At 38.7% G+C, this 18768-nt stretch overlaps 1 protein-coding gene across 3 annotated transcripts in view; it reads right to left on the bottom strand.

Annotated features, from left to right (window-relative positions):
• Nucleotides 1–18768, bottom strand: part of MORN1 (MORN repeat containing 1) — a 231698-nt gene that overhangs the window by 65175 nt on the left and 147755 nt on the right. For all 3 annotated transcript variants that reach the window (XM_075191725.1, XM_075191728.1, XM_075191727.1), the window contains 2 exons: nt 17220–17365; nt 8799–8881 (listed from right to left, as the gene is read on the bottom strand). In XM_075191725.1, coding sequence (XP_075047826.1) covers nt 8799–8881; nt 17220–17365 — 229 coding nt within the window. The remainder of the gene's footprint in view (nt 1–8798; nt 8882–17219; nt 17366–18768) is intronic.

Raw genomic sequence — 18768 nt, 5'->3', positions numbered from 1 at the left:
GAAAGTTCTCGAATTTCCTCCCGGACTCCCGGAAGAGAAGGCTGTCTCCCAGGTCTTGATGGTGGCAGGGCTTGATGTTTGATTTCCCCGCTATGCAATGCCGTGATTTTCGGTATTTCATAACATGGGGAGGGGACCCATCCTGCACTTGTCACCTGGCCTCCCCACCAGGAACTCCCGGAGGGGAGATTTTAAAAATCGTCAAGAATGGGCTATGCATTCTCTCATTGCTTAATTATGGCCTATAGGTTATTCTAGGCCTGTAGTTACATAAAATCACATAGTTTAATACTGCAATTTGTCTTTACCTTTTTTGTTTATACATATTAAACATATAAAGTAATGCACAAAAAGATGGGATAGTTTTTGCTTCAAGCGCAAGAGTTGAACAACCCCATTAAAAATCCTTCCCTATCTGCTGACATCACCCAAGAATAAAGCAGTCACACAAATGCTCATAAATTTCTCGAGAATACTAGACCTAAACGAGTCGGATGTATGAACCTCTTTTAATACAGGCATGTGTTTGACACCATAATCTTCACTTTGACAGAAACTTCACAAACCCAATTCCATTAGTAAAAAAGGGAGCAACCAAACCATCCTCCCCAGGTTACCAGTGAGCTGAAGGCTCAGTCCCCCATGCAACTACTGGTGCCATAACACAGCTTCAGGGACCATACACAAGGGAATGAGCATAGTAAAGACAGAGATCGATGGTGTTGTATTGCCAGAGGTAGTGTCATTAATCATCCAGGAGGTGACTATCTATATTATTTCAATTTACAGGTTGAACATTCTCTTGTATGTCAGCCTTCAATATAATACCACATAGCTTTTCAAATGGTTATGTCTCTAGTTTCCATGAGAGCTCTTGACTCTACTGAATCTATTTAAAATTACACCGGAGACAGAAATTTTAAATATAAAATAGAATACATTTAGAAGTGCTCATTAAAGTATTCATGTGCATCAGGTAACTGCTTCTATTTATCCCCATCCACCTTCTCACAACAACTTTGAATTGTCTGCAGGCCAAGATTTGTGTAAGGCCACATAGACCCAAGTCTAAGGAGAAGGGGGGGGGGAGGTGGGGGTCTCATTTTGTCTTGTCCCTAGGTTTATCGTCTTACCACCTTTGCCAAACATGATAATTTTATATTCCTAGTAGCACACACCTATCTCTTAAAGTCATTTATTTTATACAGATGATAACGCTGGAGAATTAGTGCAGGCCTGGATATCTATTTAGTCCACCTACTTACAGGTCTGTATATGAATGAGATGTAATACTTTCCAGTGGAGGACTTATGATGATGCATTATGTGGCAGCTATCAAAGGCAGCACCTTGAATACCGGCATTTAATCACGCTGCCCCTAAAGGTCCAAAGCCCAATGCATCATAACCGCATTATCAAGGTGTCTGTCATGTGACGTGCACAATGTGCGGCTGCCAGTGTTGTCATTTCTCAAGTGAGATCACCATGGATTTATAGTGTGACCGGACGGGTTTATTTTGCCACCCGGTCTGTAGGGGGGAAAGTAGGAATAGAGGGATGTTCTTTGTGCACAGTTTATCTGGGTTTCTCTTAACCAACTGTTACTGACCATTCCTACTGGTGTCACCCGCCACCAGACACTCGCCAACTTGCGAATGCAAACAGTGCATTAGTAGTAGGAGAATTTGGCTGCCACCGCTAGGCTCCTACAACGTCGCCTAGAACCGCTTTCTTCTGGGTAGCTGGTATAGCTGCTGCAGTGCCTCTGCTGTGGGCTGGCTGGTACCTCCTGATTGTTTACTATGGATCAGGACTGCTTGGTAGTGGGAAGAGCGTTGACACAGAGATGCTGGGTTCAACACAGGACAGCTAGGGAATGGATTAGAGTGTAAGCTCTTATCTGTTGGTCTCAGGATACAGCAGGTAATAGTCTCAGGCAGAATCTTCAAGCAATGATATTTTATTGCTCAAGAGTCCTGGCAAGGACTTTTACACACTAGTTTGAGATACTAGCGATCTCCAGAAGCTCAGATAGTATAGTACATAGCGTGGTCAAACAGGGCTCTTTTTATACAGATTCTGACACACATGTTGGCAGTGGTGCCAGCCTCCTTCTGAGCTGGCATCACAACGTCTGAGATATTACAATAAATGTTTACCATCTGGATGTAATATATTCTCTAATCTTGCATTTAATGCAATTTAACCTAACATAATTCATATCAATCTGTGAATTCCTAAATTACTTGCTGGTTGCATTATTTAGACAATAGATACAAGATGAAAAACTACACAAGAAAGAAAGGTAACAACCTCCTGCTGTACATTCAGACTAAAGAAGATATGTTGGTCACTTCTGAGATGAAAAGACTTAATTACCCTGCCTTCAGAAGTTACAAAGATAAATTTCCTTCAACATGGCACATCACTACATTTCCAATACAAAAATACAACAGAATATCAAAAATCAGTACAAATGCAATGATATACACTGCCGCCTGTACCACTAATTGAAATAAATTTCTACAATAAATTATTTCTACGTGATGCAGCCACATACAGTTAATATAGTTACTATAAATTTGGGTTTTTTAAGAGTACAGTAAAAGTTTGAGCTCAAAAGTCTACAGCTCATATCACCTACAGTAACTGGGAATACCCAGTTCAAAGCGTACCACCCACCTATTGGAAAACCACCACGGTAAAACAAGTGTAGTGGTATACAATGAAAGTTCTCTCTCTGCCCACAGTAATTATAAAGTGACTGGGAGGGAAACTACCCAGGGAGACACATTACATCTACAATCAGAGTCTGGTGGACAGAGCCAAGGGAAGTCTGAAGCTTTGATATCAACCACCAAAACTCTTTGATCCGAATATACAGTTCATAGAGTCATAGAGGACATACCAATGAACCTATGCTGGAAGGTTTGGAAGTAAATAAAGAGAGGTAGGCCCAGGGTCAAAATTTGTCAGGGGCCCCATAATTCAACTACCTACTTTATATACACAGTCATATTGCTAATAAGGGCGGAGACTAAATATCTCTCTGAACTTTTAACCCATTCATATTAATTCAGCATCACCGGTAATAGATAAAGTATAAGTGAATTATATTATTCATACATAAATCACACTAATATATACATATGATTAAAATGGTGAACACAAAAAACACATTTTTAATCATTATATGAACTTGGGGTGCCGAGAGTGGGGGGACTGGTGTAATGGGAGGAGCCACTAACCTAGTGTGGACAGGCCACCTTCAGCAGCTATGGAAGGGACCCGAAAAAGTTGCTGTAGCGGAGCCCGAAATTCCTCTTGGCTGCCCTGTATATAATGTTTAAAAATGAACTCACCCAGTATACTGCAACAGGTCACTCACTTGTACCGTGTATATGTCACCAGTGCTGCTGCTGCTGAATTAACAGGAATGGGTTAAAAATTAAAGGAAAGACTTAGGGCTACATTTACTAAGCTGCAAGTTTGAAAAAGTGGGGATGTTGCCTATAGCAACCAATCAGATTCTAGCCATCATTTTGTACAAGCTACTAAATAATTGAAAGTAAAGTCTCCACCCTAATTAGCAATATGACTGTGGATGTAAGGGAAGTGGTGGTATTTTTGAAACTGAAGAAGGAGGTGTACTCCGAAACTGTTGTGCATTCTTGCTGCTTCCACTTAGGTTCTAAGTTATTTTCTATAAATTAACATGATGAAATATAACTTTCGCTGAAGCTTGTGAATGCTACGGCCCTTCCTCTGTTTTGTCTATTATGATTTAAAATCTGTCACCTACACACAGTGGAGGCTGCCATTCTGTTATATGTAAGCAAATCACTTCACCTTTGCCTAGATTTCATGAATAATGGCCCTGCCGCATGCATAGTGACCAGGAAGGACCTCAGTGATGTCACTGGTCCCTACTGAACTAATGCTCCTGGAATTCTGCCTCTTAAAGTGCTCACCTCCCCTTATGGCAAAAAGGTGTCAGAGCATTACAGGGCTCCTTTAGACTTGAACGTACATCAACTTCTTTTGCATAAGGTACACATTTCCATACTGCACAAATGCACTTTTCTGTAATGGTGACTTGTGTTGTCTTACGCCTGAGGAGCTGGAACAAGGACAGGCAGGCAGAGGTGGAGTACAGTAAAGGGCTGTTAACAAAATTGCAACATAATTAGACATGGACACACTGCAGATACACCTTTTATGAAAAGTACCTCTTGTGGGTACTAGAAGACTAGTGCAATGATAGTAGCAGTACTATCCAGCGGTTTCTGATTGGCTGATTGCTAATTGACCGCTCCAGCTGACAGTACAGTACAGCAATTATTAGCATTATTGCTATACTATATAAACTGGCAGCCACCCTTTCGCATTACTAATTGAAGTTTTCATTTGGACTACTTCAGGAAACAAGATTCCCATTTAATTTGTAAAGGGGTAACTGCAGAAGTGGGGGTGTTTGTATTTCATTAAATTTTACATGCTAACTGCGACTTTTGCATTTATTAATAACTGTCAAGACACAATTCACTCTTGTGTATACAGATCACATCATTAGATTTTCATATTCTGTACAAATAGAGTAATACCCTTTAGCATTTATTACTACCACCATCATGTTGTGTATATATCTATATAAATATACACACACACATATATATATATATATATATATATATATTTATTATATATACACATATATAATATATATATATATATATATATATATATATATATATATTGTATATATATATATATATATATATATATATATATATATATATATATATATATTGTATATATATATATATATATATATATATATATATATATATATATATATATATATATATATATATTATTATATATTATATATATCTGCTATATAAATGCCTAGTGGCGTGTGTGTAAAAAAAAAAACAAGCTGCAGCGCCACCTGCTGGGCAGAGTTATACACTGACCTATATATTTCTTGAAGGAGAAGTGACAGTTGGGAGTGGTTGGTGGTTGCCAGGGGTGACAGTGGGGAGTTTTTAACACCTTAAGTAGCTTGATGAAGGATGTGGCGATGAAGATGAAGGATGAGGTGATGGAGAAAAATGATGAGGTGGTGACATGTGAACAAAACCACGTTAAAAAAGGGCGCTTGCGTCGGGAAGTAACGCTCTTCCCCTGAGGAGGCCTGGGCTAGGCTCAAATGCATGACAAGAACCTTTTTAACACCTTAAGTAGCTTGATTTGACTAGAATGCATGAGTATCATGCACGGGTTAACTTTATATATAATATATATATATATATATATATATATATATATATATATATATATATGTATATAGATAGATATATCTATATATATGTGTATGATAGATAGTACGCCGCAGATACAGTTGTCAACACTAGTATTGACATGTGTAGAGCAACAAACAAGTATTTTTAACAATAAGATATATAACACACATTCTTGCAAAGGGGGGGGGGGGGGTTGTTTCTTCTTCCCTAAAGCGAGCATCAGATTTAATAATAATTGTATATTTCCTTATGACAGAGATTTTGCCTTGAGCCCTGTCTACTCTAAAAAAAAATCTAGCATGCATGAGTAACATGTATATATGCTCAGTAACTGCAGAAACATAATTATGGTAACAAATCAGCATTACCTTACACAATGGTGGATATTTGCTTTAAAACAGCATAAAATAATTAATACAGACCATTTTATGCTGGTGTCTAAGTAGATTATTATATAAAAAACTGCATCAAAATCCCCTACTGACTTCTATAATAATAATAATACAATACTATTTTATGCCTTATTTCAATGAAGTTGTTTTTTCTCCTGTCTCACTAAGGTCTCCCAGACAGGATGACATGTTAGCAAGGAAGTTGTCATGTTGAGCTCCTTAGTACGAGACACAATGGGTGCTGGTCTACTATTAATGCACAGCCAGATTATAGGATGAATGATTGAGGCAGAGGTCATCATGACATTTCCCAGAGCTTTTGTGTCATAGACCTGAAAGTTTCACTGATAATGTGTCCACGGACAGGCTGATTATTCTAGAGTGCAGCATTTCGGAATGCCTGACTGACACTCTATGAGAACCTGGCAGGTGTTATTTTCTGACTGCAAAAAAAATAAAGGTCACAGCTATGACACTGAGCTGAAATAGCATTACAGGTGTGGGGATCTATTATCCGGAATGCACAAGATTTGGGTTTTTCAGGATAAGAGGTTTTTCCATTAATTTGAAGTATCATGCCTAATATATACTAGAACACATTATAAAATAAAAGTTTTTTTCCTTGAATTTGAAACATCATGCCTAAAATATAATATAACATAATATTATATAATATAACATATTGAAAAATGCACCCATCTTTCTCTATGAAACCCCAAGCATCTTGCTCCTCATTGAGGGCCTGATTCATTAAGGAATGTAAATACCAATATGGTGTCCACAATGCTGAGAATTACAGGCAGGGAAGCATCTGATTGGCTCTAAACTTATTCTGCAGCAGGACAAGGAACCCAAACATAAAGCCAGTGTCATTAAGGACTAACTTCATGGTAAAGAAGAACAAGGAGTCCTAGAGGTGATGATATGGACCCCACAGAGCCCTGATCTCAACATCATCGAGTCTGTCTGGGATTACATGAAGAAACAGACGGATTTCAGCAAGCCTACATGCACAGAGGATCTGTGGTTAGTTCTCCAAGATGTTTGGAACAACCTTCCTGCCGAGTTCCTTTAAAAACTGTGTGCAAGTGTACCTAGAAGAATTGATGCATTGATGGTGTTTTGAAGGCAAAGAGTGGTCACATCAAGTATTGATTCAATTTCGATTTCTCTTCTATCCATTCACATCGCATTTTTTTAATTGATAAAAATAACTATTAAAAATAACTATTAACACTTCTATTTGTGAAAGCATTCTCATTTTGCAGCTTTTTTCCCCACATCTGCCTAAAACAGTACTGTATGTGTATGTGTATATATATATATATATATATATATATATATATATATATATATATATATATACACACATATACATATACGCAGACATATATACACATATATGTATTGTGGTGCCTTTTCATTAATTACTGGAATATTAACAGGTGACAGTAGTAGAATTTTTTCTTTTGGGACTTTATATTCCATACATGTATTGGACGTATCCTACAGTGTATTGTCTGTTAGAGTAGAGCGGACCTAGAGCTGTATTCAAGCAACAGGCGCATCTTTCGATCTGCTCCTTGTTGAATACGGACATGCATATGCCCGATTTACGTACGTTTAACACAACGCAATTTACGTTCGTTTTGTGTGCCTTAATGAATCAGTCCATAAATGTTTATTAGAGCTCCTCATAATAACTGCAGGAAGAAAACATTGGTGACCATGTCTATGCGTAGGTCAAGATCACTGAACAGCAACAATACCTGTAGTGAATCAATGGCTCTAGTAACTGAACAGTGACTTCACTAAATACATTGGTTAAATGTATGCCTTTGTATACAAAATGAAACTGTGATAACATATTTATAGGCTTATATATGCCTAACTGATGTTTTAAAGAAATACATCACATGTGCATAAGAATATTAATTGTCATCTCCTCCAATTAGGTTCTAAAGACAAAAAATACATTTTTGTATTTGTCACCAAAAGAGACGAGAGGGGCCTGCATAAGAAAGTCATCTTAAGTCTGGGGTCTGTATAGTAAAGTCACTGGACATTTGGTCGGTTGGTCTGCACTGTAAACTAGCTGTTAATATGCACTGTGTATTTCATATTGTTTATACAGATGCTCTCTGTATTCCATTGAGGTCATTAGAATGTTCTCTGTATTGTATATTGTTTATTAAGATGATCTCTATATTGTATAGCGCCATTAAGGTACCTTTATAGCGGTCACTAGATTGTCATCTCTATTGTAAATTGCTCACTGTTCATTAAGGGGCTTTCTGTATTGTACATAGTTAAAGAAGATGCCCTCTGTATTGTTTCAATGTCACTAGAATGCTCTCTGTATTTTACAGAGGTCAATAGAAACATCTCTACTATATATTGTTTACTAAGATGTAAAATTCTATAGCGGTCCCTAGAACGCTCTTTAAACTGTATAATGTTTTCGGAAATGCAATCTGGACTGTATGACAGTTCCTAGAATGCTCTCTGAACTGTATAATGGTCCACAGAATGCTCTCTGGACTGTATAATAGTCCCTAGACTCAGTATTGCATACTGGTCACTAGGATACGTTCTGCATTGTGTATCAGTCTCTAGAGTGCTCTCTGTATTGTACAGCAGTCATTAGAATGCACTCTGCATTGCACCAACATTACTAGAATGATCTCTGCATAGTACTGAGGTCACTAGAATGCTCAGTTTAATGCATATCAGCCACTAGAATAATCAGCATATTGTATCTAGGTCAGTAGAATAGTCTCTATAGCGTTTAATTATACTCAGATGGGATGGCAGGTGTTGCATTGGATTACAGCTCACTGACTTAACAATTTTTGACATAACAATTTTTCATATATTTAATTGGCTATATAAAACCACACCCACATTAGGCTAACCACACTGACACATTTTTCATCACACCCTTGGCATTATGCCGGTGGAAGAGCCCGCTGAAAGGACATGCTGTTATTTACCAAAATAGAAGTCTCTGCAAGAAGTCTGTCTTGCTTCAGGGAAAGTAAGCACAGCATAAGAGGGAAACAGATCCAGCTGAGCGACAGAAATACTTATTCGCACCTACCTGCTGTCTTCAATCTTTTCTTGTGAGACTGTCATTTTCTCATTTTTTTCAGCAGATAGTTTTCCACTTGTTTTTTTTTTATTCTGCAATGTAAAAAATATATATCTAAGATGTACAGATACTATAGACAGAGACTGGTAGACAATTTTTCAGGCACAATAGCACTGCTATTCCAACCTAATAATATTGCATCAACTTTCTATGCTTAAATTTAAAAATGTGTGAGATAGCAGTGAAAGCTCACATGAAATGAGGTTTGTTTCCAAACAGGCTTTTACAGAGGTGCAAAATCCTGGAGATACAATCTTTGAGTTTCAATTTTGCTTCACGGTTCCACAGAATGTCAATTACGTGTTGTATTTGTAAATTCACATTTTGCAGAATTTATAATCTATGAATGGAGCTGGGACGACAGCGGTCAATTCATTCTGCACTGCGGTGTGAGGCCAAGTTACGCTGGTGAAACATGCAAAATTTCACTGTCAGTTGACAAACCGTTCTAAAAATGTCAATTACCTCTACTTACATCATGTAAAGGAGAAACCAACAAGTTGGATATATGAACTTCATCTGATATGATGGTGCACATCAAACAATATTCCCACATCACAGAAGCTACACATCACTAATCTACCCTGTACGTTTCACTATCTAGCTATAGTCTTTGGCTTTCTGCTTGTCTCCATTCTAAAGAGAACTTGAGACTAATCCCTATCTCCTTACAAAACTCCCTCCAGAATTTAGAAATGAATTGCAGCCCTCGGCCTGAAATTATTTGACGAGGACAGCCGTGTAGGTGAAAAATCTCTTTATAGAGAGATTAGCTAACACAGGAGTAGAAGGGTGTCCGTTAAAAGGAATGAAATGTGCCAGCTTCAAAAAATTATCAACCACTATCCAAATTGTGTTGAATCAATGGCTGGATGTTAAATCAGATATAAAATCCAACAAAATACTGGTCCATGGTTTGTCTGGAACTGGGAGTGGAAGTAAAGGACCCTGGGTCAGACATTTAGGGATAATGGCACAAACCTCCCAGGCTGAAACATACTGTTGTACATTAGTGCACATGGTAGGCCACCAATAATGTCTAGAGATGAGGGAAAAAGTCTTCTTAGTACCAGCATGACCCGCAAATAGAGAATCATGGGCCCATTTGAGTGCCTTAAGACAGAGCTTAGGAGCCAGGAAGGAACATTCAACAGCTGGAGTATTGGAAGTGGTTCGGATAAGTGCAATAATGCTGGTAGGATCTCAAATGGTTCTGGGGGTGGAAGGAGATTGGAGATCAGAACAGAAGAAGGCATAAAGCTCTAGTGTTCTTGGCCCCAGGGCAGAAGGTAAGTATGAGATTGAAGCGAGCAGAAAGCAAAACGGGGGTTCAGACATTGCGCGGACTGGAGATATACAAGATATTTATGGTCCGAGACCACAGAGACAGAGTGTTCTGCCCCTTCCAAGAAATGCCACGACTCCCCTAAGGCAGTCTTAATAGCCAGCAACTCCTTATCTCTAATGCCATAATTACACTCACTGGGAGAAAATCCTTTGGAGCAGAAGCCACACAAATGAAATTTCCCTGAGGAGTCCTTCTGAGAAACTATGGCTCCGATTCCTATAGAGGAGGCATCTACCTCAACATAGAAAGGTTTGGATAGGTCTGGTTGACGTAGCACTGGAGCAGAGGAAAAGGCTTCTTTCAAAGACTGGAAAGCCATGAGGGCTTCGTTGAACCACAATTTAGGGATTGCCCCTTTGCGGGTAATAGCAGTAATGGGAGAAATGAGAGAGGAGAAATCCTTAATAAAGTAACGGTAATTGTTAGCCAATTCAATGTTTGAGGCCATTTGAGAACAGCCAAAACTTTTTTCAGGATCTATGGACAACACCGGAAACAGATACAATGTAATCCAAAAAGGGTACTTCATGAACCTCAAAGATACATTTCTCCAACTTACAGTATAAAAGATTGAAGCAGAGACAAAAGACAACCTCCTTGACATGAGACAGATGAGACTCTAAATCCTTGGAAAAAATTATTATATCATCCAAGTAGACTACCACAGAATGATAGAGGAGATCCCGGAAAATCTTGTTTACAAATCCCATAGGAGGCACCAGAGGTAACTGCAGGGTATCCAGCAGTAGGTGCTACTGCGCAAGGAGACACGGAGCATAACATGTCCCCGGTCTTCACCAGAGGCCACCGCAAGGAGGTATTGGCACAGCTGCAGGTTGCGGCCCTCAGTGTCAGTCGTTGGTAGGGTGGACGGTGATAGAATAGTGTAGCAAGTTGGTTCGGTAACAGGTGACAATCTGAGCCAATACAGGAACCAGAAGAATAGTCATCCAGCCGGGTCAGGATCAGAATATCAATCAGAATCGAATCAGAAACCAGGAGAATAGTCTGCTATCTGGGTCAGAACCAAAAAATCAATCAGAACCAAATCCGGAACCAGAAGAATAGTCAGCCAACCGGGCCAGAACCAGAATACCAATAAGAGCCAAATCAGGAACCAGGAGAATAGTCAGAGATGAACAGAAGTCAGGACCAGGACACAATCAGGAGGCAATTCGGGTTATTGAGCAGGATAGGTGGCAGCCACAGTCAGCAATTTATAGGGGCCGAAAGGGGCGGACAGTGACGTCACTGACCGCCGACTTTCCGCGTCATGATTCCTAGCAACGGGCGTGTATAGACGCTGACCAGCCAAAGAAGGAAGTTGCCGCCACTTGTGTCTTGTTGTTAGGCAACGGGATGCGGTGATCAGGAGAAGGCATCCGTCCCTGCCAGAAGGGAGGTGAGCGGGACAGCGCCTGACAATATAGCTGTCAGAAGGGGAATGGCTATACAATATATTACTGTCAATTGAGTTTATACAATTTAGGAGTGACAAAGGGGTTCTGTCTGTAAGTTGTGACTAGCAAAAAGGTTTATGGCTGTGTAATATATTACTGCCAACTGGTGAATATTCCTGTGTAGTGTATGGCTGGCAAATCAAACAATTCGAGATAATTGGACAATATTTCTAATTTAGGCAAAAGGATTCATCGATTTTTTTCTTAATTGTTTTTGGGGTTTTTTGAGAAATACTTAAAAATCAACATTCTGACATTTATTTTAGGACACCTTTGGCAAATTGATTTGCAAAGTGACAATATTGATATTTGCAGAAAGTCAAAATTTCCTGAAATATTTGATCTTTGCTACCTCTAAGTAACATCTGTTAACTCGTTGGTTGACTATCTCCCTTAGAATATGAAAAGGCTAGATTAAAATGCTGCGTCCTTTACCCTATAACTATGCAGAGCTTCTTTAATAAACAATATATTATTTTAGTATTGGACATGCAGATTATAGTTTTAAAAGGTAGACTTATACTTTATTTCATGGTGAAGTAAACAACCATTGTTTCTGCTCCGACTGGTCACTGGATACAGCGTATCTCTAAGTTTTTGAAACAAAGCAATTGAAGCGTTTTTCTACAAGCACCGTCTAACATTTATAAGCTACCTCTGTGGTTCTTAGCTGTGGTTGACAGACCATGATGACTAGAATTACTCAAGATTCACAAGAGCACAAATCTGTATCAGACTGAGATAACATGGCTATGATTGAAGGCAATGGATTCAAGGATGATAGCTGAAATTCAATGAATGTATCAAGTGCATCATTGATGTTTCTGTCTCGTTAAGTAATGCTCTGTTTATTTCTGCTATGCTTTTTATGTACTCGCCAGGAAAGTTAAGAGAGTAAACAATGTTTTCTGCAAGTTTTAAATGGACTATTACAACTTATATACTAGGAACTTCTATGTGAAAATGATTGCAATACACTAACATGTTACAGTAACCTTTTCATAGTTTACAGGATTTGGGCTATTTTCTATTTAATGTCTTTTGAGGCAATTTTTTTTGCCTTCTTTTCTCAGCTTGATAGTGATAACACAGTGGAGATGTTCACTGACCTCCGTGTTCTGGTTTTGGTTTTGGATCTGGATTAACTTCGTGTTTTGGTTTGGCAAAACCGCCCTTGTGTGGTTTGGTTTTGGATACCTATTTTTTTCTAAAATCCCTATTTTTTTTGCTAAAATCACAAAATTTTGTTTTTTTCCCCCTACAATATTATTACCCTCAATAACACTAATTTCAAGTCATTTGCAGTCAATTTTGACCATCTCACAGGTCACAATATTATTTTCATACACTTTCCAACAAAGACTGCAGCAACCTGGCTGGATGCTAAGCGACAGAGCAATGACTCAAACACTCGGCAGTTCCTAGTACATCTAGGACACATTGCCACACAGCAGTGTCAATAAAGAAAAGTAGTGCAAGATGGAATTGTCCTTGGATCAAGAAATCAGTTATGGTTTATTTGATCGCTCCACCTGTTCCTTGGATAACTGTGGTAATTCTACAGCTAATACATGGCGACGATTGCTGACCTCCCCCCAGGAAGCGTGCTTTTATCAGCCCCAGACCAAATCAAGGGTACCAGACAATGCACTAAAAAGAGCCACTGTAATTCACAGCAAAAAGAAAGTTCCTCACTGAGCTTCGAATCAGCCCCAATTCCCAACAAATTATAACATAGTTAGATACCTTTGACGTAATGTGCAGACAAACACTTTGTGCAATACTGATGAAACAGCAGCAAAGTGGAAGGTAATACATATACATGTCTATTTTGACATCCATACTTACATTACTGTGGCTTTACAAACGCTACAAATCGCTAGACAACTGTTGTCAGGATTTGGGTAAAAATAATTCCACACATAAAAGAGGTGGATTTTTTGGTCATATGCCCAGGCATGACAATGGCCTTCCTCTTATCACGTGCAAGAATTGCATCCACTGGGGCAGTACTTACACAAACAAGATCATCCTCATCAACATCCTCATTAGCTCCCTCGTCAGCTACACAAATATCCCCCTAATCCTGTTGCAATTCCAAAGTGACATCCTCAATTTGTGTATCACTGGCTACACTTGGGCTGTTCATGCACACGTCTGCAGAAATGCTGAAAGGGGCCTTCTTTATGGCTACACTATCAGACAGGTCAGGATTAAACATAGCACTCGTGGATAGACTCTCCTCAGGGATTTGTGTCATTTCTGAGTCTGAACATAAATTTTCCTCTAATGCCTTACTATTTTCTTCCAGCTCGGCTTTTACATGAAAAGTATTTGGACACCACTTTTGGAGTCCGAATGACAAGGTCTTGCTTGGCCATGACTGACCTTACAAGAAGATGCCTCAGTGACAGTTGCAGAACTAGCACTCATAGAGAAAGGCGAAGGCCTCATTCTTTCCTTGCCACTGCGTGTGTAGAATGGCATGTTGGCAATTTTATTTTTTCCTGCAGATAACTTTGCCTGGATTGACCAAGGTAAAAGGTGTTTTTTTTACATTTTTGTTTCCCTGACTTAAAAACACTATGCACTTTAACATAGGCTTTAGCAGATGACGTAGAGGGATTACTATCATGACTGGTGCCAGTAGCTGCTTGGTGCTCCTGGTCTTTTGTGTAATGCCGTGAATCCATTTTGAGAACACGGTACAATGTGACTGCAGATTAAGAACGACACTGCCAGCCCTATTATTTCTATTTCAGCAATGACAATTAGCAATGGAGCTCTCCTCTTTGTGTTTTACCTATATAACACAGTACAATGTGACTGCAGATTAAAATAAAGTTTTAATTATTTTTTTTAAATAACTTTATTTTCCTTAATTGAATCTGGACATGGAAGCCCATGTCAGGACTTCCAGTTCCTGTGTGCATGCATGAGCCAGCATGTTGGCTCAAGCATGTGCAGGGCATTGCTCAGCTGCCCCGATGACATTTTATTGTCAAAATGGGGAGGCCTAATATTTTCTATCACTGCGATAGGGAAACTTCAAAACACCTGGACCTTGATAAATAGATCCCTAAATTGTTCCTGATGTGTTTGCTTGTGATAGAGAAATTAGATTGTAAGGGTCAAGACTGAATAACATGATTGTAAATCACTGTTGGTGCTATGTAAATAAAGAAACATAATAAAAAGGACAATAACGCTGTCAAAGGCAAGTACAAGATTGTCCTGTGGGGACATGGGTGCAACAATATGGGGATACAGGGGGAGCGACGGCTACAGGGCCCAGTGGTGAGGGGGCAAAGTAGGGGGGGCCTTGGGGTCACAGAACAATGCAAATACATATATATATATATATATATACACTAAAAACACAATAAGCTTACAGTGTATAGTAGTCTTGCCCTAAAATAGTTTGTAACTCTGTAGAAATGTCTCCAAATCAAACCACTTGAAGGGCTGTTTGGCTCCTGTGGTCATGCAGTATTACAGAAAGGTTTCTTATCAATAAATATATTATTACTAGAGGCGTTTATTAGGCAAATGAACACCACATAGCTTTCATTTAAGCATTTAATAATCAAATTCATTTAGTGATCAAAATATTGAGCACAATAGGTTAAAGTTAGGTTAAATAGTTTTAAGGTGAATTAACACACATTTTTTAAATTATAGGACGCATTAAAAACCCATAAATCTTCTCCCTTGGCACAGCTTTGGGGCAATCTGTGTTTTATAGCTATTCATTGCCTTTGTGGCATGATAAGAGATCAGCCCCCATTGAAGCTACTGACACTGTGGCTGTCAGTCCTTGCTACATGACAATGGCTGAAAGTTAGCAACGCATTTCTCTCGCATGTCAAGCCTCTATACATGAAGAAAAAGCCAAGACAAAGAATTAGTCATGCTCCCAGTAAGTCATTATTTGGCATTGCAAGTGATTCATGAACGGTCATTTGCTAACGCGGAAAAATGCAGAGGGGCAGCAGAAGTACCATTTTTCTTTTGTGACAACATGTGGCTGTTACATTTTTGTTTGCACCTGTTCTTGTGGGCGTGTGCGTGAGTTATTGTGCCAAGATGGCGGAGTTTGTGGGGAAGCAGAATTTAGCTCTTTTTCATGGGAGGTGCTGGTTGGACATGGGCGGATTGTAGTGTTCCCTGCTGAATAAGAATAAGATTGTTTTGCAGAAAAAGATATCCCAAGGAGTGAAGACATTTTGGGAGGTGTTACCAGCTTAGCAAATACACTGCGGTCAGTGTAACTGACACGTACCTCCTCCCAATGATAAACCCTCCCCAATAGGACTCAACAAGATCACAAGTGGATTATATATCTTGGGGGGAGGGAGAATTAGTGCTCAATGACAAAAGAGCTATGTGAGGAACCACTGAACGCTACATAGATTCTTTGATAAGCCTTGTAGTGGAAGTATTTGTGTGTAAAGGTATAAAAGACAGCAAAATGCTTTGCAGAATCGTAACATTTTGAAAAAAAATCAATTCGAAAAAAAAGCTTTTTGACGCTTATTAGTACTTTCTCCATCGCCACAAAGCTCCATAGCCTCAACTTTGGCCACATACCGGGGCAGGTGAATTGCATGTCATCATTATATAATACAATAAAACATGTATTCTACATATATATATACATATATATATATATATATATATATATATATATTATAAGTTGTATATGCCAACTACACAGCATGGCAGCCATTTTGTGTGCACTGAACCAATGTCCCTTAACAAAGCACAACCACGCCTCAGTGATGTCACTGGTAACTTGTTAATTGATAGGTTGTGGTTCAGCCCACAACATAGCTTCCTCATTGGGTGTAGACCCTGATTTCGATCTGCAATAACAACGGAAATCAGGTAGTCCTGTAAAAATGCCTGGTAGCTGATCGTGTGCTACTGAATGAGAAAATGTTCATTTGTGGTGACAGAACTGCTGTCAGTACCTATATGTAGACCTTAAATAACCAGATCGCTCTCTCATACCAAAATTATTACCACAGGAAAGTTGCTACAAACATTCTTAAAAAAATAAATAAATAAATTCTGTATTGTTTTCTTCTCTTAAATACAAACATTCTCCTCTTTTCATGCTTCATTTATTCTTCAGCTAATGGAGAAAATATCCGTGCTTGTAAAATGTGCCTTTTTGCTGTTATACAAAGAAGCAGAAATAGTGACTTCTTTGTACGCATTCAGTCAATTATCCCTTTTTTGACACCTGCCAACTGCTATGGTGATGTGTCTCCTGTTTATTATCTGAATAATCCTTTGTAGGTAACAGGACAAAAAAACAACCATGTTGTTTCACACAGACCTCCTTCAAAGCACAATTTTTTTTCCTTTTCCATGAAGACACATACTTTCTGATATGTGACTGGGAGGGGTGCTTTTTTTTATAAATAATTGTGAGAGAGCTACACACAGCTGTACAAAGGCTTATATTTTATTCAGAGGAATGCCGCTTTTCACAAATATGATCATGCCAAACTGAAAAATGAGAAGAGATGTAGCCTATTTACTAATACTGCTTACCTTTTCAGTTTCCTCCAGAAAACTGAGAAATTTGGCTGGCGGTGGGCCAAATAGGACATCTTCAAAAACAGCTCCGCCCATTTCAACTCTCTTATTAGGAGGAGGTAAAGGGATGTCTGCGCCACTTATTGAGATTATGGGGTATTCTAGGTAAAAACACAAAGAGATCAGTTAGAGGTTTCACAATTGCAGGAACAATGGATGCCTTACTGTAATACAAATGATTACTCAAGTGTCTGTGCTAAAACTTATACACCTTGCAGCAAAGACCAGGAATATTATGTAGAAAAGGTCACAGGAATGTTTGCAACAAACAGAGCTGCCCAGGGCTATGGCCACATTAATTTGCCCTATAGACATTTTTTAAAAAAACATAAAGGGAAAACTTGCTTCTGTATCCAAAATTATTGAATTACAATACATATCTACATCAAGTTACATACATCTAAAAAACATTTCCAGAATATGCACATATCTCACACAAGACCACGCAAAAACCTTAATTCATGCACTTATCTTCCGCATCGACTATTGCAATTCCCTTCTTACTGGTCTTCCCAAAATCAGACTTGAACCCCTACAATCTATTTTGCATGCAGCAGCTAGATTGATTTTCCTTGAAAACCGTTCTTCCTCTGCTGAGCCACTCTGTCAGTCTCTACATTGGCTGCCTGTATTTCAACGAATCCAATATAAAATTCTTTTACTAACATACAAGGCCATCAACAAAATTTCTACACATACATCTTCTCACTTGTCTCAAAGTATCTCCCTACTCGACACCTTCGTTCTGCACAAGATCTACGTCTCTCCTCCACTCTCGTCACATCCTCCTATTCTCAGTTACAGGACTTTTTTCGGACTGTACCCACTTTGTGGAATTCCCTCCCTCGCACAGTAAGACTTTCCTCTAGTCTTCAAACCTTCAAGAGTTCTCTGAAAACCTACCTCTTCAGACAAGCTTATAATATTCCTCAACCCCCATCTTAATCTCCCTAGATTACCCTATTACCACCCTCTACACAGCTAACACAAGACAACAACCCTCTGACCAACATTGCTGTGTTCATTAGGATGAGCTAGATAGAGGAGAGGAGAAAAAGTATTTTGATTACACCAGTGCCGAGCATCAACCCAATATATAAATGAAAAATAGGAAACAACCTGTGATATCCAACTAATTGGGGTGCACCTCTCGTTATATTATATACTGAAAAACTGAGAGAGAAAACGAAAGAAATAATGAGGTGCACTGAAGCTTGCTAAGATGTCACCAATTCAGAGAGTGGGTTCAGAAATAACTTAAAATATAACTTTTATTTAGTCCACTAAAACAGCGAGATATATAAAATATCAAAAGTTAAAACCAATGTATAATTAAAACTAACTGTATGCATGCCTAGCTATATATAATAAAGGAGAACCACGGATGGATAACCGCTATAATAAGCCTCCTTCAATTGTATATAGAGTAGTGGAGAAAAATCCTGATACAAAACCAGACAGCCTTTCTATCTGGATAATCATAAACCACCAAAATAAATGATGT

Source organism: Mixophyes fleayi, chromosome 11, assembly GCF_038048845.1.
Source record: "Mixophyes fleayi isolate aMixFle1 chromosome 11, aMixFle1.hap1, whole genome shotgun sequence".
Taxonomy (NCBI): Eukaryota; Metazoa; Chordata; class Amphibia; order Anura; family Limnodynastidae; genus Mixophyes; species Mixophyes fleayi.
Note: the sequence above shows the minus strand (reverse complement) of the source record. Positions and strands in the feature narration are given on the sequence as shown.